The sequence below is a fragment of the Ornithorhynchus anatinus genome, chromosome 13 (assembly GCF_004115215.2).
Source record: "Ornithorhynchus anatinus isolate Pmale09 chromosome 13, mOrnAna1.pri.v4, whole genome shotgun sequence".
NCBI classification, from domain to species: domain Eukaryota; kingdom Metazoa; phylum Chordata; class Mammalia; order Monotremata; family Ornithorhynchidae; genus Ornithorhynchus; species Ornithorhynchus anatinus.
The window spans coordinates 38107438-38131777 of NC_041740.1; the positions used below are offsets into that span (position 1 = coordinate 38107438).

Here is a 24340-nt window from a genome sequence, read left to right on the forward strand (position 1 = left end):
AGCTCCTTGTGGGCAGAGAAAATGCCTGTTATTTTGTAGTCTCCCAAGTGAATAGTGCAGTTCTCTGTATACAATAAGTGCTCAATAAATATGACTGATTGCAATCAGAAAGATCAAACGCATATCAGAGCCCCTGTGACTCTATTCTTATATCTCTCACTTGCCCATTAATTTTTTTCTTTGTGAAGATTAGAACCAGATAGCTAGGCTCCTTGTTCTCTGTATCTGACTCCTTCAGTTCACCGGAGATTTAAACATTCATTCACTCATTCAGTCATTTTTATTGAGCGCTTACTGTGTGCACAGCACTATACTAAGCGCTTAGGAAAGTACAATACAGCAATAAAGAGAGACAATCCCTGCCTACAATGAGCTCACGGCCTAGAGGGGATATACAGAAATCTTTTCCTTGGAGACAAACCCTCTTACCTGCGGTTGGCTTACGGGACGTATGTTCCTCAGTTAAGGTAAAGGTATTTACTTTGGCTTCCTCTGAATGTCTCTCTTCCTATGCCTGATGGCAATGCCAGCTGAGATCTGCTTTGTATCCTTCAGACCTTTTATATGGGTAGGGCGAGGACCTATGTCCAAAATCACACAGAGAATTAGTGAGGAATCAGAGAGGTTGAGCGTGAGGGTCAATCATTTGAAACTGACGACATCTCCCTTGGGATGCACAATTCTCAGTTTCTGGGTGAAGTAAACTTTGACTCTGCTGAGGGTTCAGGGTGACACATATATCGAGGATTTTCCTCAGCAACTGTGTTTTGGGGCAGAAGATGGCAGTGTTTGCGTTTCTAAACTGAAACCATAGACAGCTCGCACACAGTGTGTTGGAAGCTCCATTGCCGAGCTGTTCGTGGACTTTTGTGATTTGTCTGTGATTGTCTTTGCAGCCGGCCTGCGGGCCCCATGCCTGGCCGGGACAGAAGTTGAAGCAGGAACGTCCAGGAAAAGGAAACGATTCCTTGGGCTGAGGAGCTTGGACGGCATCCCAGTGCCCAGTACTGAGTCCTCAGAGACCCCGGTTGCGGAAGGAGGATGGAGAAGCCCCTGGGAGCCTTCTTACTGATCTTGTGGCTCCTGCTGGACTGTGAGTTTGGGGTTCATGAGGATGGATTGGGGAGCCTCTGGGGTGTTCCCCATGAGGCCAAGGGAGGGGGAGAGCAGAACTCAGCAGAGCTATTTCCTGGGGTGACCTGTGTGTAGAAGGTGGGATTGCTGGAAAGTGCCGAGCTGATTTGCATTCTCCGTGTCTGTCTTTGTCTGTCTGACAGGGGCGAGCGGCCTGGACAAGGTGGAGCAGACTCCTCTATCCCTGAACATCCAGGAGGGAGAGCACGGCACCATGAACTGCAGCTACACAAACAGTGCTTTTGACCCCATACACTGGTACCGCCAGGACCCAGGGAAAGGCCCTGCCCTTTTGACGTTAATCCGTTCGAATGAGAAGCTAAAAACCATTGGAAGATTCACAATCACACTCGACAAAGGTGACAAACGCAGCTCCCTGGGCATCAGGGATGCCCAGCACAGAGACGCAGCCACCTACTTCTGTGCGGGGGAGACACAGTGATCCCCAGACACCTGCAGCCTGTGCAGAAACCTGCATCTGGGTCTCTGGCACAGACACTCTCTCAACCTCCTGTTCTCCTCATCAGCTAGTTCACCAAAAGCCATCGGCTCTTCCCAAGACCAACGACCCTCCCCTCCCACACCCCTCCATGTTCCCTGGGGAGATACACATCTTCAGACAAAGGGGGAAGATCCCAACTGTTGGACACAGATCTGTTGGAGGTTGAGGGGACCTGTAGGCCACATCAGGAGGATAATACTCCCTCCACCCTTCCTGCCTCATCCCGTTTATTTTAGTCAAAGGAGGTTTCCTCATTTTAGGGAGACTACAAATAACAGAATTGGTGGAAATGCTCCCTGCCCACAAGAAGCTCACAGTTTAGAGGGAGAGACAAACGAGTTAATTACAGACATGATCATAAAAATGTTGTGGGGCTGAGGGTGAAGTCTTCAGGGTTTTCACCTTGAAGACTTGACCAACTACTTCTGTGCTGCAGAGACAAGAGTGACTCCCAGATACCTGCAGCCTGAATAGAAACTATGCAGCTGAAGTTCCAAAATACTCATGGATATCCTTCAATGGGGCAGATATGTGTTGTGCCTTCTTTGATTCCAAAGAAAACGTACCCATCTCCTGGTATAATAAGCAGCAAGTCCTATACCCTGTCAGTCTGTCAGTCAACAGGAATTATGGTCCTATTCTTAAACAAGGATGAGAAGGATTTTCCAAAAACAGACTGTTTTCCAAACCGACAAGAATGAGAGGATAAACTCCAGCTCTTAAACATAAATGGAACAAAACATAATTAACAGAAAGCAGTGTAGGAAGCAGCATGTCCTAGTGGATAGAGCAAGGGCTTAGGACTCAGAAGGACCTGGGTTCTACGCCTGGCTCTGCCATTGGTCTGCTGTTTGACCTTGGGCAAGTCATTGTGCCTCAGTTACCTCTGTAAACTGGGGATTAAGACCATGAGCCCTATGTGTGACAAGGACTGTGTCCAACCTGATTAACTTGTATTGTACCTACCCCAGCGCTTAATACAGTGTCTGTCACATAGTAAGCACTTAACAGAAACCATAGAAAAACCCACTGCAACAGTTCATCTGATGGACCACAAAAGGGTAGTGCCAGCCAATAAAGATGCAGTCCTGGATTCACACTGCTCTTTACAATGTGTTGTTAGTTCCTACAACCAGCTTCTCTTGGTGTTACTCAGAGAAGATCCAGAAAGATCAGTGATCAACCGACCATGCTTTCTGCTCTCAGCATAGCACTGATGACCTTATTGCTGATGGGTGAGTAACAATAATAATAATAATGATAATGATGATGATGATGATGGTATCTGTTAAGCACTTACTATGTGCCGGCCACTGTAATAAGCACTGGGGTGGATACAAGCAAATTGGGTTGCACACAGTCCCTGTCTCACATGGGGCTCCCAGTTTCAATCCCCATTTTCCAGATGAGGTAACTGAGGCACAGAGATGTGAAGTGACTTGTCCAAGGTCACACAGCAGATGAGTGGAAGAGCCGGGATTAGAACCCCATTCCCTCTGACTCCTACATCCAGGCTCTATTCACTACACCATGCCGCTTTTCTAGGAAAGTGTCTTGAAAACGTCTGATGTTTCTACTTTACCAGCTCAGGACTGTCTTTAATCTCATGGATCCTAATATGTTCTTGTTTAATTCTTCTGAATCCACTGTGCTTCAGAGGGGATGGATGGAGAATCGGTGAACCAGATGGAAGGCCCTGTCGTCTTCGTTGAAGAGACAGCACTTACTCTCAACTGCACTTATGAAAGTAGTAGCTATTCCCCTATTCTCTTCTGGTACATCCAGTATCCCAAGGAAGGACTTCAACTTTTCCTGAAGGACATGTCAGAGGAAGCCCAGAAGGAAGCCACCAACGGTTTTTATGCCAAACTCGTTAAGGCTGAGAAGTCTTTCCACCTGAGGAAACACGCTGTCACCCTGGGAGACTCGGCCATGTACTACTGTGCTGTGAGTGACACAGTGACGGGGGCTGCAGAGGGAGCTGCACATAAACCCCTGACACGCTCTGCAGTGACATGGAGTCTAATCGATGCTAGAAGTGGAGTTTCAGTCTTTCCACCAGACACACATACCCTCTCTTAGTGCAATGTTCCACACTCGGTAGGGTTCAATAACTGTTATTGATGGATCAAAGATTAGTTGACTTTCTTTTCTTCTCCAAACAAATGGGAAGGTATAAGTTTGGCATTTTTTCCTCACTGGATGGGAGGTTTCTTTGGAAAGGGGCTGCTTTTGTCATATCTTGTAAACACCCCACCACCTTCCCACCCTCCTGACCGATGGGAAGACTCACTGACAGACAGACCAACTTACTGATGTCTGACTGACTGACAGACCAACTCACTGATGGGATGATTGACTGACTGACAGAACGACTGATAGGATGAATGATTTATTGATGAACGGACTGACTTACTGATGGACGGACTGACCCCCTGGCAGACTAACTCACTGATTGATCGCAGGACCCATTTCTTATGACAACAGGAGCCGCATTCATTTCCAGTTGCTCTCAGTTCATTTGAACATGAATCCAGGATTTTACTGAGCAAATATTTATCCCTAGCGTGGAGCAAATGAAAAAGATTTATTGAGCTGCATCTCGCTCTACTTCTAGTCCCATCCTTCTCTGAAATAAAATCCTAAATCAGAATGCGGAAACATATTCCAGAGCTCTCACGTTTCTGTCCTTACCACTTTCACTTGCCCAGTTGGGTTCCTTTCCTTCTAAGGAGCAGCAGACCAGAGAAGTGATTGCCCCATCTTTGGTCTCAAGACAGCCTCTGTTCCCTCAGCCTTGGCCTTTCTCCCTTCTCATTTCTGGTTCACTTGTCATTAGCAAACCTTTTGGGATGAACTGATGACCCTGACCCGGAGCCCACAATGGGCTAGCTATGAACACCTTTGGAGCAAGGTAAGCACTTCAACTTCATCTTAAAGTCTCTGTTCTGCTTCCCTTTCCCAATGGAGATTGGTGACCGGCTTTATGAGTTTACAGGTGACCTTGTCTGTAAGTCATAGATGTGGTTGGAATGGGGCATGATAAGATCCAGGTCATTCAGGAAATTAGTGGAGAATCAGAGAGGCTTAATGTCTGCATCACTCACTTGTCTGTAATTTTTCCTGGGCTGCTTGGTTCTCAGCTTGTGGGTACGGTAGGTTGCTTCAAGAGATCTTCCCTGTGGGCTTGGGGTGAAATAAAAAGTAACAATCACTTTTCTGCTGTGTGATCTTTGGCAAGTTACTTTACTGCTTTGTGACAGATGTCTCTTCTGTGAAAAGGGGAGTAAGATTGTGACTTCCATGTGGGCCGTGGACTGTATCCAACGTGATTATCTTGTGCTTAGTAATCTGACACATAGTAAGCGCTTGACAGGTACCTCTTAAAAATTAATTTTTGCCCCAAAGGTGGTAGTATTCCCTTTCCCTCTAGCAATCACTGATGGTTCATGCTAAGATTGGATCTGCATGAGTGAGCTGGTATCTAGGTGATGGGGCTTGTTTCTGATTGGCTGTGCCATTAAGCGGAGCGCTCACTGCATGTTGTAGTGCAGAAGGAGAAGCAGGGACGTCCAGGAAAGGGAAACGACTCCTTGGGCTGGGGAGCTTGGTCAGCATCCCAGTGCCCAGAATCGAGTCCTTAAGGACCTCAGGAGTGGAAGAAGGATGGAGAGGCCCCTGGGATCCTCGTTATTGATCCTATGGCTCCAGCCGGGCTGTGGGTTTTGGGGTTTGGGTGGACAGAAGGGGGAACCCTGGGGGAACTTTCCAAATGAAGCTGAGGGAGGGAGAAAGCAGGGCCCAGGGAGGCTCAGCAGCTGTTTCCTGGAAGGTCTGTGAGGAGGAGATGAGATTTCTGGAAGTACCCAGCTTACTAACATTCTCTGTGCCTGCCATTGTCTCTCTGACCGGGGTGAGCGGCGAGGACAAAGTGGAACAGAATCCTCTGTCCCTGAGCATCTGTGAGGGAGAGACCAGCACCATGAAATGTAGCTAAGAAACTAGTAATTTTAATGGTTTACAGTGGTACTGACAATATGCTGGAAAAGGCCCTGTACTGCTGTTCATTTGGAATTTAAGTGGGAAGAAGCAGGATGGAAGATTGACAGTCAATCAATGTGGGACAACCTGATTCCCCTGTGTCTACGCCAGCGCTTAGAACAGTGCTCTGCACATAGTAAGCGCTTAACAAATACCAACATTATTATTAATACTCAAAGAAGAGTCAGCTACTTGAACAACAGTGACTGCCAGCTTGAAGACTCAGCCACCTACTTCTGTGCTGTGAGGTGCAGTGATTTCCACACACCTGCAAAGTGTGCAAAAACTCTCCAACATATTGTAGCAGTGTGGCTTAGTGGAAGGAGTCCGGGTTTGGGAATCAGAGGTCGTGGGTTCTAATCCCGACTCTGCCACTTGTCAGCTATGTGACTTTGGGCAAGTCACTTAACTTCTCTGTGCATCAGTTACATCATCTGTAAAAATGGGGATGAAGCTTGTGAGCTCCACGAGGGACAACCTGATTACCTCTAGTGGTTAGAACAGTACTTGGCACAGAGTAAGTGCATAACAAATACCGTTATTATTATTATTATTATTATTACCTGTGGGGGATCCTCCAGTGAGCAGATACTTTCTCATTATCTCCAATTGCAAAGGGAAAATAGCTGATCTCCTGGTATAATATTAAAAATGGAATTTTATTATTATTATCATCATTATTAAGAATTATATTTATTAGGTGTTTACTATGTACCAAGCACTGTATAAAATGCAGAGATTGATACAAGATGTTCAGACACAGGCCCTGTCCCTTGCGAAGCTCACAGTCTAAGTAGACCGAATAGGATTTTATTACCATTTTAAAGATGAGGAAACTGAGGCACAGAGAAGTGAACTGACTTGCTTAAGGTCACACTGCGGACAATTGGTAGAGCAGGGATACAAATCTAGGTCCTATGTCTCCTACGTCCGTGGTCTTTTCATTAGGTCTGTCTGTTTACAAAGAGAATTTAGCCCATCTCTTGGTATAATGAGCAACAAGTCCTAAAGTTAATCAATCTGTCAGTCTATTAGTGAGTCTTAATTAAAGTTTTTATTATTATTATTAAAAGACAAAAAAGAGACTGTTTCAGTCCCAGAGGAGATGCCAAAAAAAAAAAAATAAGAAAGAGAGGACAAATTCAATTCTACAAATGAGAATGGGAGTCAGACCCCTAAAATGGAACCACATGGGAAATTTATTTGTTAATAATTTTTGTTAAGTGCTTACTAGTATTGTAAAGCACTGTTCTAAGTGCTGAATATTTGGCAGAAACTTTTGGCATACTCACTAGCAGGAGTGATTAATTCCAGTGGAAAAAGCCATTTAAATGAGGAGAAGAGTGGAGTCATAAAGGGAAGAAGGAAAGGACATTAAAGGGAAAGTGAAACACCTTGGAACCACCAAAATCTTTGAGGGGGAAGCATAGGAATGGGGCTGGAATTCTAATATGGAGGTGATGCTCTCCATCTGGTGCAGGTTGCCGAATTAGGAGAACAAATCTCTCAAGGATTCCAAAGAGATTTATTGAGAAATCCATTCAGAGATTTTGGCAAATAAACTGTGAAATCTCCAAACAGGATGGGACTCCCCATGTAGAGGACACATGAACTGTTACATTTTTCACAAACTTCAGTTCCAAGGGGACATTTGAGGACACCAACCAACGTGATGTGCAGAGTGCAAACTATCCCAGTAATAATAATGTTGGTATTTGTTAAGCGTTTACTTTGTGCAGGGCACTGTTCTAAGCGCTGGGGTAGATACAGGGTAATCAGGTTGTCCCACATGAGGGTCACAGTCTTAATCCCCATTTTACAGATGAGGGAATTGAGGCACAGAGAAGTTAAGTGACTTGCCCACAGTCACACAGCTAAGTGGCAGAGGCAGGATTCAAACCCATGACCTCTGACTCCCAAGCCCGTGCTCTTTCCACCGAGCCACGCTGCTCCTCTGTATTTAGGACAGTGCTTGACACAAAGAAAACAATTAACAAATATCAAAAGGGTTATTGTTATTGTTATTATTATAATCCTCTTAGTTACGAATGAGCAGAGTGCATCTTACAGGAAAGGTTTGAGAAAACATTGCACCACCTCACTGGATTCACCACATGAGGGCATTATCATCCAGTCACGACCCATTTCTTCCATATTCACAGGATATCTGTTGTCGGCCAAAGATTTTTACCTTTACCTCTTCCCTGAGTGTCACTGATACTCAGAGAGCAGAGATCAGTTGATCATGGTCTTCACTCCAGGCTTTGTACTTGTGATCTTATTGGCTTTGGGTGAGTAAAATACCTACTGACTTTTGTTTTTATTCTGTGCATTGTCTATTTGTCCTTGTCTTTCATGCTGTTGTTACTGTGCACCCGACACATCCTTCTCCAGTCCTCCCCACGAGGCTCACTTATATTAATTGATTGTGAGCCCCAAAGGACAAGGTCTGTAGCTGATTCCTACCTGTTGACTTTTCCCCAGCACTTAGTACGGTGTTCTGCACGAAGTATGTCTTTAATAAATGATATCGCTGCTACTGAAAACGATCATTTTTGTTTTCCCTAATCTTCCAGGACCCTGTTTTACCCGTGACCAATTCCTCCCTCTCTGTTGTGTTTCAGGGCAGACGGATGGAGACTCGGTGGATCAGACGGAAGGCAGCCTAGCCCTTGTTGAAGAGAAGGAGCTCCTTCTCAACTGTACTTATGTAACTAGTGACTCTTCGCCTACTCTTTTCTGGTACATCCAGTTGCCTGGGGAAGGCCCTCAGCTCCTCCTGAAAACCACATTTGGGAACGAACAGAAGGTAACTGGAAATGATTTTTATGCCAAACTCAATAAAACTGAGAAGTCTTTCCACCTGAGGAAACAAGCCATCACCGTGGGAGACTCGGCCATGTACTACTGTGCTGTGAGTGACACAGTGACAGGGGCTGCAGGGGGAGCTGTACATAAACCCCTGATGGACCCAGCAGCCACCAGCTGGAAGCAGAGTTGCCTTCTCTCCCTCATCCACAGACACACACCAGCCCTGGGTCATCTCCAAGGAGATGGGAAACTCCAGGCCCTGATGGTCCATCAGAGACCAGCTGGGGTCATCTCCAGTTTCCACTTGTCTTTCCCTACATTCTCCTCCCCTGCTCTTTCTGTCCTTCCATGCCCTCATCCCTTCCTCTCTCAATCAGACTGATGCACTCATCATGGCCAGTGGATGGAAAAGGCTGGAGGATTTTGTGACCAGTGGCCACCTGTACATGGGATCCTCATGAAGATAAGGACCAGCATCTCGGATCCTCTGAAATGCTTCTCCCCATCCTTCCCTTCTCTGAAAATCTTTTCTCTGGAAGATTTCCCTCCTCTCCCTGATTTCAGCACACCATTTGATCCAACACGGGGAAATACCCCAAGAACTGTAGCATCTGTGCTGGGATGAAGTTGGTGAAAGAGCAGCCATAGGTCCATCTTTATAAAAGACAAAAAACAGCCTGTTTCTGTCCCAGAGGAGACACCAATCGAACAAGAAACGGAGGTCTTGAAGCACTTAGTACAGTGTTTTTCACACAGTAAGCACCCAATGAACACAACGGAATGAAAAGAAAAATTCAATTCTACAGATGAGAATAGGTATCAAATACCTAAAACAGAAACACAAAAGAAATATGTTTTTAATAGTATTTGTTAAGTGCTTACTACTATGTGTCAAGCACTGTTTTAAAGTGCTATATATCTGGCAGAAGCTTTTAGGGTACACATTTGCCAGAGTGATTAGTTCCAGTGGAGGAAACCATTTAAATGAGGGCAGGGATGGGATCGTGGGGAAACAGGGAAAGAACATTAGAGGAGCAGTGAAACACCTTGAATCCATCAAAATCTTTGAGAGAGAAGCATAGGAATCAGGCTGGATTTTCAATATGGAGGTGACTCTTTCCATCACGTGCAGGGTATCGGATTGGGGGAGATATGGAGAACTAATTCCTCGAGGATTCCAATGAGATTTCTTTTGAAATCCATTCAGAGACTATGGCAAATCTTCTGTGAAATCCCCAAACACCATGGGGCTCCTCATTTAGAGAACACAACAACTGTTAATTCTTTTGCCAGCAACAGTTTCACGGGGACATTTTGAGGAAACCAACCAACGTGACGTGCAGAGTTTAAACTCTCCCAGAACTTAGTACAGTGCCTGACACATAGTAAGCGCTTACAAAAGTGTTCTTTGTTTTTGTTATTATTAAAATCCTCTTACTTACAAAAGAGCAGAGTGCATCTTACAATAATGGTTTGAGAAAACATTGCACCACCTCACTCGATTCACCACATGAGGGCATTATCATCCAGTCACAACCCATTTCTTCCATATTCAAAGGATGTCTGTTGTCAGACAAACAATTTTACCTTTACCTCTTCCTTGGGTGTCACTGAGAGAGGATACTGAGAGAGCAGAGATCAGTTGACCATGGTCTTCCCTCCAGGCTGTGTACTTGTGATCTTATTGGTTTTGGGTGAGTAAGATACCTACTGACTTTTGTTTTTATTCTGTGCATTATCTATTTGTCCTCGTCTTTCATGCTGTTGTTTCTGTGCACCCGACACATCCTTCTCCGGTCCTCCCCACGAGGCTCACTTATATTGATTGATTGTGAGCCCCAAAGGACAAGGTCTGTGGCTGATTCCTACCTGTTGACTTTTCCCCAGCACTTAGTACGGTGTTCTGCACCAAGTATGTTCTTAACAAATGATATCGCTGCTACTGAAAATGATCGTTTTTGTTTTCCCTAATCTTCAAATATCCTGTTTTACCCGTGTCCAATTCGTCCCTCTCTGTTGTGTTTCAGGGCAGACGGATGGAGACTCGGTGGATCAGACGAAAGGCAGCATAGCCCTTGTTGAAGGGAAAGAGCTCCTTCTCAACTGTACTTACGTAATTAGCACCTCTTTGCCTTATCTTTTCTGGTACATCCAGTTGCCCTGGGAAGGCCCTCAGCTCCTCCTGAAACACACGTCTGGGAAAGAACAGGAAGTAACTGGAAATTATTTTTATGCCAAACTCAATAAAACTGAGAAGTCTTTCCACCTGAGGAAACAAGCCATCACCGTGGGAGACTCGGCCATGTACTACTGTGCTGTGAGTGACACAGTGACGGGGGCTGCAGGGGGAGCTGTACATAAACCCCTGATGGACCCAGCAGCCACCAGCTGGAAGCAGAGTTGCCTTCTCTCCCGCATCCACAGACACACACCAGGCCTGGGGTCATCTCCAAGGAGCTGGGAAACTCCAGGCCCTGATGGTCCATCAGAGACCAGCTGGAGTCATCTCCAGTTTACACATTTCTTGTCCTGCATTCTCCTCCCCAGCTCTTTCTCTCCTTCAATGCCCTCATCCCTTCCTCTCTCAATCAGACGGATGCACTCAACATGGCCAGTGGATGGAAAAGGCTGGAGGATTTTGTGACCAGTGGCCACCTGTACATGGGATCCCCATGAAGATAAGGACCAGGATCTCGGATCCTCTGAAGTGCTTCTCCCCATCCTTTCCTTCTCTGAAAATCTTTTCTCTGGAAGATTTCCCTCCTCTCCCTGATTTCAGCACACCATTTGATCCAACATGGGGAAATACCCCAAGAACTGTAGCATCCGTGCTGGGATGAAGTTGGTGAAAGAGCAGCCAGAATGTAGAGGCTGGAGGATTGAAAAAGGATTGAATGCTCAGCATCCAATCAGTAATTAGATTGCTCCTTGGCTGCCTGGATAGACCCATCAGTAACCAAACAAACCTTATAGTTGGCAAACCAGTAATACCACCTGGAAAACCAAAACGTATGCATTTACCCCAATTTTCTCCTCAGTCAGTCTGAAAGTCAGCCCATAGGTCCATCTTTATAAAAGACAAAAAACAGACTGTTTCTGTCCCAGAGGAGACACCAATCAAACTAGAAACGGAGGTCTTGAAGCACTTAGTACAGTGTTTTTCACACAGTAAGCACCCAATGAATACAAGGGAATGAAAAGAAAAATTCAATTCTACAGATGAGAATAGGCATCAAATACCTAAAACAGAAACACAAAAGAAATATGTTTTTAATAGTATTTGTTAAGTGCTTACTACTATGCATCAAGCACTGTTTTAAAGTGCTATATATCTGGCAGAAGCTTTTAGGCCACTCAGTTGCCAGAGTGATTAGTTCCAGTGGAGGAAACCATTTAAATGAGGGCAGGGATGGGATCGTGGGGAAACAGGGAAAGAACATTAGAGGAGCAGTGAAACACCTTGAATCCCTCCAGATCCTTGAGAGAGAAGCATAGGAATCAGGCTGGATTTTCAATATGGAGGTGACCCTTTCCATCACGTGCAGGCTATCAGAGTGGGGGAGATATGGAGAACTAATTCCTCGAGGATTCCAATGAGATTTTTTTTGAAATCCATTCAGAAACTATGGCAAATCTTCTGTGAAATCCCCAAACACCATGGGGCTCCTCATTTAGAGAACACAACAACTAATTCTTTTGCCAGCATCAGTTTCACGGGAACGTTTTGAGGAAACCAACCAACGTGACGTGCAGAGTTTAAACTCTCCCAGAACCTAGTACAGTGCCTGACACATAGTAAGTGCTTACAAAAGTGTTCTTGTTTTTGTTATTATTATAATCCTCTTACTTCAAAAGAGCAGAGTGCATCTTACAGGAATGGTTTGAGAAAACATTGCACCACCTCACTCGATTCACCACTTGAGGGCATTATCATCCAGTCACAACCCATTTCTTCCATATTCAAAGGATGTCTGTTGTCAGACAAACAATTTTACCTTTACCTCTTCCTTGGGTGACACAGAGAGAGGATACTGAGAGAGCAGAGATCAGTTGACCATGGTCTTCCCTCCAGGCTATGTACTTGTGATCTTATTGGTTTTGGGTGAGTAAGATACCTACTGACTTTTGTTTTTATTCTGTGCATTATCTATTTGTCCTCGTCTTTCATGCTGTTGTTTCTGTGCACCCGACACATCCTTCTCCGGTCCTCCCCACGAGGCTCACTTATATTGATTGATTGTGAACCCCAAAGGGCAAGGTCTGTGGCTGATTCCTACCTGTTGACTTTTCCCCAGCACTTAGTACGGTGTTCTGCACGAAGTATGTTCTTAACAAATGATATCGCTGCTACTGAAAACGATCGTTTTTGTTTTTCCTAATCTTCCAATACCCTGTTTTACCCGTGTCCAATTCGTCCCTCTCTGTTGTGTTTCAGGGCAGACGGATGGAGACTCGGTGGATCAGACGAAAGGCAGCATAGCCCTTGTTGAAGGGAAAGAGCTCCTTCTCAACTGTACTTACGTAACTAGCGCTTCTTTGCCTTATCTTTTCTGGTACATCCAGTTGCCCTGGGAAGGCCCTCAGCTCCTCCTGAAAACCACATTTGGGAACGAACAGAAGGTAACTGGAAATGATTTTTATGCCAAACTCAATAAAACTGAGAAGTCTTTCCACCTGAGGAAACAAGCCATCACCGTGGGAGACTCGGCCATGTACTACTGTGCTGTGAGTGACACAGTGACGGGGGCTGCATAGAGAGCTGTACATAAACCCCTGATAGACCCAGCAGCCACCAGCTGGAAGCAGAGTTTCCTTCTCTCCCTCATCCACAGACATACACCAGCCCTGGGGTCAACTCCAAGGAGCTGGGAAACTCCAGGCCCTGATGGTCCATCAGAGACCAGCTGGAGTCATCTCCAGTTTACACATTTCTTTCCTTGCATTCTCCTCCCCTGCTCTTTCTGTCCTTCAGTGCCCTCATCCCTTCCTCTCTCAATCAGACGGATGCACTCATCATGGCCAGTGGATGGAAAAGGCTGGAGGATTTTGTGACCAGTGGCCACCTGTACATGGGATCCCCATGAAGATAAGGACCAGCATCTCGGATCCTCTGAAATGCTTCTCCCCATCCTTCCCTTCTCTGAAAATCTTTTCTTTGGAAGATTTCCCTCCTCTCCCTGATTTCAGCACACCATTTGATCCAACACGGGGAAATACCCCAAGAACTGTAGCATCTGTGCTGGGATGAAGTTGGTGAAAGAGCAGCCAGAATGTAGAGGCTGGAGGAGGGAAATAGGATTGAATGCTCAGCATCCAATCAGAAATTAGATTGCTCCTTGGCTGCCTGGATAGACCCATCAGTAACCAAACAAACCTTATAGTTGGCAAACCAGAAATACCACCTGGAAAACCAAAACGTATGCGTTTACCCCAATTTTCTCCTCAGTTAGTCAGTCTGAAAGTCAACCCATAGGTCCATCTTTATAAAAGACAAAAAACAGACTGTTTCTGTCCCAGAGGAGACTCCAATCAAATAAGAAACGGAGGTCTTGAAGCACTTAGTACAGTGCTTTTCATACGGTAAGCACCCAATGAATACAAGGGAATGAAAAGAAAAATTCAATTCTACAAAGAAAATGGGCATCAAATACCTAAAAGAGAAACAAAAAAGAAATATGTTTTTAATAGTATTTGTTAAGTGCTTACTACTATGTGCCAAGCACTGTTTTAATGTGCTGTATATCTGGCAGAAGTTATTAGTGCACTCATATGCCAGAGTGATTTGTTCCAGTGGAGGAGACCATTTAAATGAGGGCAGGGATGGAATCGTGGGGAAACAGGGAAAGGACATTAGAGGGGCAGTGAAACACCTTGAAACCACCAAAAGTCTTTGAGAGAGAAGCATAGGAATCGGGCTGGATTTTCAATGTGGAGGTGACTCTTTCCATCACGTGCAGGGTATCGGATTGGGGGAGACTTGGAGAACAAATTCCTCGAGGATTCCAATGAGATTTATATTGAAATCCATTCAGAGACTATGACAATCTTCTGTGTAATCCCAAGCACAATGGGACTCCTCATTTAGAGAACACAACTGTTAAATCTTTCACCAGCCTCAGTTCTATGGGGACATTTTGAGGACTCTCCCAGAACTTAGTAGAGTGCTTGACACATAGTTAGCGATTAACAGATGCCAAAAGTGTTCTTGTTCTTGTTATTATTCTAATCCTCTTAGTTATGAAAGAGCAGAGTACATCTTGCAGGAATGGTATGAGAAAACATTGCACCACCTCACTCAGTTCACCACATGAGGGCATTATCGCCCAGCCATGACCCATTTCTTCCATATTCACAGGACGTCTGTTGTTGGCCAAACATTTTTACCTTTACCTCTTCCCTGGGTGTCACTGAGAGAGGATACTGAGAGAGCAGAGATCAGTTGACCATGGTCTTCCCTCCAGGCTGTGTACTTGTGATCTTATTGGTTTTGGGTGAGTAAAATACCTACTGACTTTAGTTTGTATTCTGTGCATTGTCTATTTGTCCTCGTCTTTCATGCTGTTGTTTCTGTGCACCCGACACATCCTTCTCCGGTCCTCCCCACGAGGCTCACTTATATTAATTGATTGTGAGCCCCAAAGGGCAAGGTCTGTGGCTAATTCCTACCTGTTGACTTTTCCCCGGCACTTAGTACGGTGTTCTGCACGAAGTATGTTCTTAACAAATGATATCGCTGCTACTGAAAATGATCGTTTTTGTTTTCCCTAATCTTCCAATACCCTGTTTACCTGGGTCCAATTCCTCCCTCTCTGTTGTGTTTCAGGGCAGACGGATGGAGACTCGGTGGATCAGACGGAAGGCAGCATAGCCCTTGTTGAAGGGAAAGAGCTCTTTCTCAACTGTACTTATGTAACTAGCGCCTCTTTGCCTAATCTTTTCTGGTACATACAGTTGCCCGGGGAAGGCCCTCAGCTCCTCCTGAAACACACGTCTGGGAAAGAACAGGAAGAAACTGGAAATGATTTTTATGCCAAACTCAATACAACTGAGAAGTCTTTCCACCTGAGGAAACAAGCCATCACCGTGGGAGACTCGGCCATGTACTACTGTGCTGTGCATGACACAGTGACGGGAGCTGCAAGGGGAGCTGTACATAAACCCCTGATAGACCCAGCAGCCACCAGCTGGATTCAGAGTTTCCTTCTCTCCTTCATCCACAGACATAAAACAGCCCTGGGGTCATCTCCAAGGAGCTGGGAATCTCCAGGCCCTGATGGTCCATCAGTGACCAGCTGGGGTCATCTCCAGTTTCCACATTTCTTTCCTTGCATTCTCCTCCCCTGCTCTTTCTGTCCTTCAATGCCCTCATCCCTTCCTCTCTCAATCAGACTGATGCACTCAACATGGCCAGTGGATGGAAAAGGCTGGAGGATTTTGTGACCAGTGGCCACCTGTACATGGGATCCCCATGAAGATAAGGACCAGGATCTCGGATCCTCTGAAATGCTTCTCCCCATCCTTCTCTTCTCTGAAAATCTTTTCTCTGGAAGATTTCCCTCCTCTCCCTGATTTCATCACACCATAGATCCAACACAGAGAAATAACCCAAGACCTGTAGCATCTGTGCTGGGATGAGGTTGGAGAAAGAGCAGCCAGAATGTAGAGGCTGGAGGAGGGAAAAAGGATTGAATGCTCAGCATCCAATCAGAAATCAGATTACTCCTTGGTAGCCTGATAGACCCATCAGTAACCAAACAAACCTCAGTGTTGGCAAACCAGAATACCACCTAGAAATCCAAAACCTATGAGTTTACCCCACTTTTCTCCTCAGTCAGTCAGTCTGAAAGTCAGTCAGTCTATTAGTCCATCTTTAATAAAGACAAAAACCAGACTATTTCTGTCCCAGAGGAGACTCCATTCAAACAAGAAACGGAGGTCTTGAAGCACTCAGTACAGTGCTTTTCACACAGTAAGCAACCAATGAATATGACTGAATAAAAAGAGAAATTCAATTCTACAAATGAAAATAGGCATCAAATACCTAAAAGAGAAACAAAAAAGAAATATGTTTTTAATAGTATTTGTTAAGTGCTTACTACTATGTGTCAAGCACTGTTTTAAAGTGTTGTATATCTGGCAGAAGCTTTTAGGCCACTCATTTGCAGGAGTGCTTAGTTCCAGTGGAGGAGACCATTTAAATGAGGACAGGGATGGAATCGTGGGGGAAGAGGGAAAGGACATTAGAGGGACAGTGAAACACCTGGGAACCACCAAAAGTCTTTGAGAGAGAAGCATAGGAATCGGGCTGGATTTTCAATATTGAGGTGATTCTTTCCTTCACGTGCAGGCTGTCGGACTGGGGGAGATTTGGAGAACTAATTCCTCGAGGATTCCAATGAAATTTATTTTGAACTCCGTTCAGAGGCTATGGCAAATCTTCTGTGAAATCCTCAAACACCATGGGGCTCCTCATTTAAAGAACACAACAACTGTTAAATCTTTCACCAGCATCAGTTCCACGGGGATGTTTTGAGAACATCAACCAATGCGATATACAGAGTGTAAACTATCCCAGAACTTAGTACAGTGCCTGACACATAGTAAGCGCTTACAAAAGTATTCTTGTTTTTGTTATTATTATAATCCTCTTACTTACAAAAGAGCAGAGTGCATCTTACAGGAATGGTTTGAGAAAACATTGCACCACCTCACTCGATTCACCACATGAGGGCATTATCATCCAGTCACAACCCATTTCTTCCATATTCAAAGGATGTCTGTTGTCGGACTAACAATTTTATCTTTACCTCTTCCCTGGGTGTTACAGAGAGAGGATACTGAGAGAGCAGAGATCAGTTGACCATGGTCTTCTCTCCAGGCTTTGTACTTGTGATCTTATTGGTTTCGGGTGAGTAAAATACATATTGACCTTTGTTTTTATTCTGTGTATTGTCCATTTGTCTTCGTGTTTCATGCTGTTGTTTCTGTGCTCCCGACACATCCTTCTCCGGTCCTCCCCAGAAGGCTCACTTATATTAGTTGATTTTGAGCCCCAGAGGGCAAGGTCTGTGGTTGATTCCTACCAGTTGACTTTTCCCCAGTACTTAGTATGGTGTTCTGCACGAAGTATGTTCGTAATAAATGCTGTCACTACTAATGAAAACAATCGTTTTTGTTTACTCTAATCTTCCAATACCCTGTTTTACCCGTGTCCAATTCCTCCCTCTCTGTTGTGTTTCAGGGCAGACGGATGGAGACTCAGTGGATCAGACGAAAGGCAGCATAACCCTTGATGAAGGGAAAAAGCTCCTTCTCAACTGTACTTACGTAATTAGCACCTCTATGCCTAGTCTTTTCTGGTACATCCTGTTGCCCGGGGAAGGCCCTCAACTTCTCCTGAAAACCATATCTGGGAACGAGCAGAATGTAACTGGAAATGATTTTTATGCCAAACTCAATAAAACTGAGAAGTCTTTCCACCTGAGGAAACAAGCCATCACCGTGGGAGACTCGGCCATGTACTACTGTGCTGTGAGTGACACAGTGATGGGGGCTGCAGGGGGAGCTGTACATAAACCCCTGATAGACCCAGCAGCCACCAGCTGGAAGCAGAGTTTCCTTCTCTCCCTCATCCATAGACACACACCAGCCCTGGGGTCTGTCTCCAAAGAAATGGGAAACTCCAGGCCCTGAGGGTCCATCAGAGATCAGCTGGGGTCATCTGCAGTTTCCACATTTCTTGTCCTGCATTCTCCTCCCCTGCTCTTTCTGTCCTTCAGTGCCCTCATCCTTTCCTCTCTCAATCAGACTGATGCACTCAATATGGCCAGTGGATGGAAAAGGCTGGAGGATTTTGTGACCAGTGGCCACTTGCACATGGGATCCCCATGAAGATAATAATGTTAGTATTTGTTAAGCGCTTACTATGTGCAGGCCACTGTTCTAAGCGCTGGGGTAGACACAGGAGAATCAGGTTGTCCCACGTGGGGCTCACAGTCTTAATCCCCATTTTACAGATGAGGTAACTGAGGCACAGAGAAGTTAAGTGACTTGCCCACAGGCACACAGCTGACAAGTGGCAGAGCCAGGATTCAAACCCATGACCTCTGACTCCAAAGCCTGTGCTCTTTCCACTGAGCCATGCTGCTTCTCTGAAGATAAGGACCAGCATCTTGGATCCTCTGAAATGCTTCTCGCCATCCTTCCCTTTTCTGAAAATCTTTTCTCTGGAAGCTTTCCCTCCTCTCCCTGATTTCATCACACCAATCGATCCAACACAGGGAAATACCCCAAGAACTGTAGCCTCTGTGCTGGGATGAAGTTGGTGAAAGAGCAGCCAGAATGTAGAGGCTGGAGGAGGGAAAAAGGATTGAATGCTCAGCATCCAATCAGAAATCAGATTGCTCCTTGGCTGCCTAGATAGACCCATCAGTAACCAAACAAACCTCATAGATGGCAAACCAGAAATACCACCTGGAAAGCCAAAACCTATGAGTTTACCCCACTTTTCTCCTCAGTCAGTCAGTTTGAAAGTCAGTCAGTCTATTAGTCCATTTTTATAAAAGAGAAAAAACAGACTGTTTCTGTCCCAGAGGAGACACCTATCGAACAAAAATGGAGGCCTTGACGCACTTATTACAGTGCTTTTCAGACAGCAAGGACCTAATGAATACAATGTAATGAAAAGTCAAATTCAATTCTACAAATTAGAATAGGCATCAAATACTTAAAACAGAAACACAAAAGAAATATGCTTTGAATAGTATTTGTTAAATGCTTACTACTACGTGTCAAGCAGTGTTTTAAAGTCCTGTATATCTGGCAGAAGCTTTTGGTGCACTCATTTGCCAGAGTGATTAGTTTCAGTGGAGGAGACCATTTAAATGAGGGCAGGGATGGAATCGTGGGGAAACAGGGAAAGGACATTAGAGGGGCAGTGAAACATCTTGGAACCACAAATGTCTTTGAGAGAGAAGCATAGGAATCGGGCTGGATTTTTAATACAGAGGTGATTCTTTCTATCACGTGCAGGCTATCGGACTGGGGGAGATTTGGAGAACTAATTCCTGGAAGATTCCAATGAGATTTATTTTGAAATCCATTCAGAGACTATGACAAGTCTTCTGTGAAATCCCCAAACACCATGGGGCTCCCTCATTTAGAGAACACAACAACTGTTACATCTTTCGCCAGCATCAGTTCCATGGGGACATTTTGAGGACACCAACCAATGTGATGTGCAGAGTGTTAACTATCCCAGAACTTAGTACAGTGTTTGACACATAGTAAGCTCTGAAAAGATACCAAAAGTGTTCTTGTTCTTGTTATTATTATAATCCTCTTAGTTATGAAAGAGCAGAGTGCATCCTACAAGAATGGTTTGAGAAAACATTGCACCTCCTCACTAGATTCACCACGTGAGAGCATTATCGCCCAGTCACGACCCATTTCTTCCATATTCGCAGGATGTCTGTTGTCGACAAAATGTTACTTTTTTTTTTTTTTTACCATACCACTTCCCTGGGTGTCACTAAGAGAGTATACTGACAGAGCAGAGATCAGTTAACTATGGTCTTCCCTCCAGGCTTTCTACTTGTGATCTTACTGGTTTTGGGTGAGTAAAATACCTACTGACTTTTGTTTGTATTCTGTGCATTGTCTATTTGTCCTTGTCTTTCATGCTGTTGTTTCTGTGCTCCCGACACATCCTTCTCCAGTCCTCCCCACGAGGCTCACTTATATTAATTGATTGTGAGCCCCAAAGGGCAAGGTCTGTGGCTGATTCCTACCTGTTGACTTTTCCCCAGCACTTAGTACGGTGTTCTGCACGAAGTATGTTCTTAATAAATGATATCGCTGCTACTGAAAACGATCGTTTTTGTTTTCCTTAATCTTCCAATACCCTGTTTTACCCGTGACCAATTCCTCCCTCTCTGTTGTGTTTCAGGGCAGACGGATGGAGACTCGGTGGATCAGACGGAAGGCAGCATAGCCCTTGTTGAAGGGAAAGAGCTCCTTCTCAACTGTACTTACGTAACTAGCGCCTCTTTGTCTAATCTTTTCTGGTACATCCAGTTGCCTGGAGAAGGCCCTCAGCCCCTCTTGAAGCACACGTCTGGGAAAGAACAGGAGGTAACTGGAAATGATTTTTATGCCAAATTCAATAAAACTGAGAAGTCTTTCCACCTGAGGAAACAAGCCATCACCGTGGGAGACTCGGCCATGTACTACTGTGCTGTGAGTGACACAGTGACGGGGGCTGCAGGGGGAGCTGTACATAAACCCCTGATAGACCCAGCAGCCACCAGCTGGAAGCAGAGTTTCCTCCTCTCCCTCATCCACAGACACACACCAATCTTGGGGTCATCTCCAAGGAGCTGGGAAACTCCAGGCCCTGATGGTCCATCAGAGACCAGCTGGAGTCATCTCCAGTTTACATATTTCTTTTTCTGCATTCTCCTCCCCTGCTCTTTCTGTCCTTCAGTGCCCTCATCCCTTCCTCTCAGAATGTAGAGGCTGGAGGAGGGAAAAAGGATTGAATGCTCAGCATCCAATCAAAAATCAGATTGCTCCTTGGCGGGCGGGATAGACCCATCAGTAACCTCTCCATGGAGATGGGAAACTCCCAGCTCTGTTTTGGGGTCCTCTCCATTCTGCACTTTTCTTTTCCTGTATTTTCCTCTCCTTCAGTTTTGCCCTTCAATGCCCTCCTCCCTTCCTCTCTCAATCAGGAGAATGCACTTGACATGGCCAGTGGATGAAAAAGACCTGCAGGATTATGTGACCAGTAGCTACTTGCTACTTGGGAGATCTCCATGAAGATAAAGACCAAAGACCTTGATCTTCTGGGATGCTGCCCCCCATCTATCCCTTCTCTAAAAATATTTTCTCTGGAAGATTTCCCTCCTCTCCTTGATTCCATCGCAACATTGAATCCAACATGTGGAAATAGCCGAAGAACTGTAGCATCTGCACTTGGACAAAATCGGAGGAAGAGGAGCCAGAACATAGAGGTGGAAGGAGGAAATTATGAATGGCCCCCAAGGATTAAATGTTCAGCCTTCAAACATTGCTCCTCGGGGCCTGGATTGACCCACCAAAAACCAGGTAACTGTCATAGTTGGCAAACCAGAAAGCAACGTGGAGATCAAAAATACATGATTTAACTCCATATTCTCCTCAGTCAGTCTGAAAGTCAGCCACTCTCCTAGTGCATCTTTATTAAAAACTACAAACAGACTATTTCTGCCCCAGAGGAGACTCTAATCAAATAAGAAAGTGAGGATGAATTAAATTCTACAAATAATAGGAGTTAGATACCCTAAAACATAAACATATAGGACATAATGATAATTATGGTACTTGTTAAGCACTTACTATGGGCCAAGAACTGTTCCAAGTGCTGGGGTAGACACAAGTTAATCAGATTGGACAGAGTCTCTGTGCCTCACTGGACTCACACTCTTGATCCCCATTTTTTACAGATGAGGTAATTGAGGAACAGAGAAGTTAAGGGACTTGCCCAAGGTCACACAGCAGACTACTGAATGAAAGTGATGGAGTCGAGAGTAGAACCTATGACTTTCTGACTCCAAGGCCCGTGCTCTATCCACTACACCATGTTGCTTTACAGCACGTATTTGTAATAGCATTTAAGTGTTTATTATGTGTCTAGCACTCTTCTCAGTGCTGAATATCTGGCACAAGCTTTTCTACACTTATTTGCAGGAGTGATTAGTTCCAGTGGAGGAAGCCATTTAAATGAGCAGAGGGATGGAGTCGTGAGGGAAGAGGGAAAGGACATAAGAGGGAGAGTGAAACACCTTGCAACTACCAAAAGTCTTTGAGAGGGAAGCATAGGAATGGGGCTGGAATTCCAGTATGGAGGTGACTCTCTCCATTATGTGCAGTCTGCCAGATTGGAGGAGATAAGGAGAACGAATTTCTCGAAGATTCCAGTGAGAGCTATTGTGAAATTCTTTCAGAGACTATGGCAAATCCACTGTGAAATCCCCCAAAACTATGGGGTTCCCCATTTACAGAACACATCAACTGTTACGTATTTCATAAGCTTCAGTGACACGGGGACATTACGGGGACACCACCAATATCATGTGAATAGTTTAACCCAGGTTTTACCTGCCACCTGCCATAATCTGATTATCTTGTGTCTATCCCAAGCGCTTGGGATTGTACTAGAAACATATTGAGCACTTAACACCTAACAAAATGATTACTATTGTTATTATTATTATTATAATCCTCTCGCTTACAAAAGAGCAGAGTGCATACTACACAAATGACCTGAGAAACAACGCACCATATCCAGAAGGGGGCACTACCGCCCAGTCGAGACCCATTTCTTCCAGGTTCACAGGATGTCTGTTGTTGGCCAAAGTGTTACCTTTTTTTTTTTTATAGCATTTTCTTTTCCCTGGGTGCCACTGAGAGAGGATATTTAGAAAGCAGAAATCAGTTGACCATGATCTTCCCTCCTGGCTTTGTACTTGTGATCTTGTTGGTGTTGGGTGAGTAAAATACTGACTTTTGATGATCTTGTGGGTATTGGGTGAATAAAATATCTACTGACTTTTGCTTTTATTTTGTACTTTGCAGTTTTTTCCTTGTCCTTTGTAGCGTTAGTGTTTCTTTGCTTTGGATACATCTTTCTCAATCCTCACCACAAATCCCAGTTATATTAATAATAATAATAATAATGTTAGCATTTGTTAAGCACTTACTATGTGCAGAGCACTGTTCTAAGCACTGGGGTAGATACAGGGTAATCAGGTTGTCCCACGTGAGGCTCACAGTCTTAATCCTCATTTTACAGATGAGGTAACTGAGGCACAGAGAAGTCAAGTGACTTGCCTACAGTCACACAGCTGACAAATGGCAGAGCCGGGATTCAAACCCAGGACCTCTGACTCCCATGCCTGTGCTCTTTCCACTGAGCCATGCTGCTTCTATTAATTAACTGTGAGACCCGAGAGCAGGGTCTGTGTCTAATTCCCACCAGTTTACTTTTTCCCTACACTTAATATAGTGTTCTGCACAGAGTAAGCCCTTAATAAATACTGTTGCTGAAAATGTTTGGTTTTTGCTTCGTCCAGCTCAGGTTAGTTTCTAATCTTTGAGGAGCCTGTTTTTACACGTGTCCAATTCCTCCCTATCTGTTTTGTTTCAGAGAGGACAGATGGAGACTCGGTGGATCAGACGAAAGGCGGCGTAACCCTTGTTGAAGGGACAATGCTCAATCTCACTTGCAACTATAAAACTAGCGACCCATCTCCTTATCTCTACTGGTATGTCCAGTTTCCTGGGGAAGGCCCTCAGTTCCTCCTGCGTGCCATGCCAGGGAAAGAGCAGGGAGAAAGTGAAAATGGTTTTCATGCCAAACTCAATAAGACTGTGACATCTTTCCACCTGACGAAACAAGCTGTCACCCTGGAAGACTCGGCCGTGTACTACTGTGCTCTGAGTGACACAGTGACAGGGGCTGCAGGGGGAGCTGTACATAAAACCTTGATAGACCCAGCAGCAACATGGAGTCTGGGCAGAGCTGGAAGTTGAGTTTCCTTCTCTTCTGAAGCTGCTGACCCTGCTCTGGGGCTGCCTCCAAGGAGATGGGAAACTTCAGGCCCAGGTAGTCCATCAGAGACTGGCTGGAATCGTCTCCAGTCTACACATTTCGTTTCCTGCTTTCGCCTCCCCTGCTCTTTCTGTTCTTCAATGCCCTCATCTCTTCCTCTGTCAGTCAGGCTGATGCACTAGACATGGCCAGTGGATGGAAAAGGCAGCAGGATTTTGTCACCAGTGGCCACCTGCATGTGGGATTTCCAGGAAGATACG

At 45.0% G+C, this 24340-nt stretch overlaps 1 long non-coding RNA gene and 3 gene segments (V, D, J or C); all 4 read left to right on the plus strand.

Annotated features, from left to right (window-relative positions):
• Positions 1-881: 881 nt before the first annotated feature.
• LOC114815952 lies at positions 882-1576 on the plus strand. The segment is given in 2 exon segments: positions 882-1093; positions 1278-1576. Coding segments are annotated over 2 exon segments (351 nt in total).
• Positions 1577-7723: 6147 nt separating this feature from the next.
• LOC100087571 lies at positions 7724-8949 on the plus strand. The segment is given in 3 exon segments: positions 7724-7968; positions 8302-8753; positions 8866-8949. Coding segments are annotated over 3 exon segments (582 nt in total).
• A 416-nt stretch (positions 8950-9365) lies between these two features.
• On the plus strand, positions 9366-18417 carry LOC100087551. 2 transcript variants are annotated; one of them, XR_005660660.1, is made up of 6 exons: positions 9366-10182; positions 10516-12590; positions 12924-14068; positions 14844-14979; positions 15312-17396; positions 17730-18417. It is a non-coding gene; the product is annotated as an uncharacterized LOC100087551 (long non-coding RNA). The 2 variants fall into 2 exon arrangements; XR_005660661.1 differs by lacking the exon at positions 15312-17396.
• Positions 18418-18643: 226 nt separating this feature from the next.
• LOC120638755 lies at positions 18644-21649 on the plus strand. The segment is given in 3 exon segments: positions 18644-20102; positions 20436-20761; positions 21596-21649. Coding segments are annotated over 3 exon segments (426 nt in total).
• The last annotated feature ends 2691 nt before the right edge of the window (positions 21650-24340 follow it).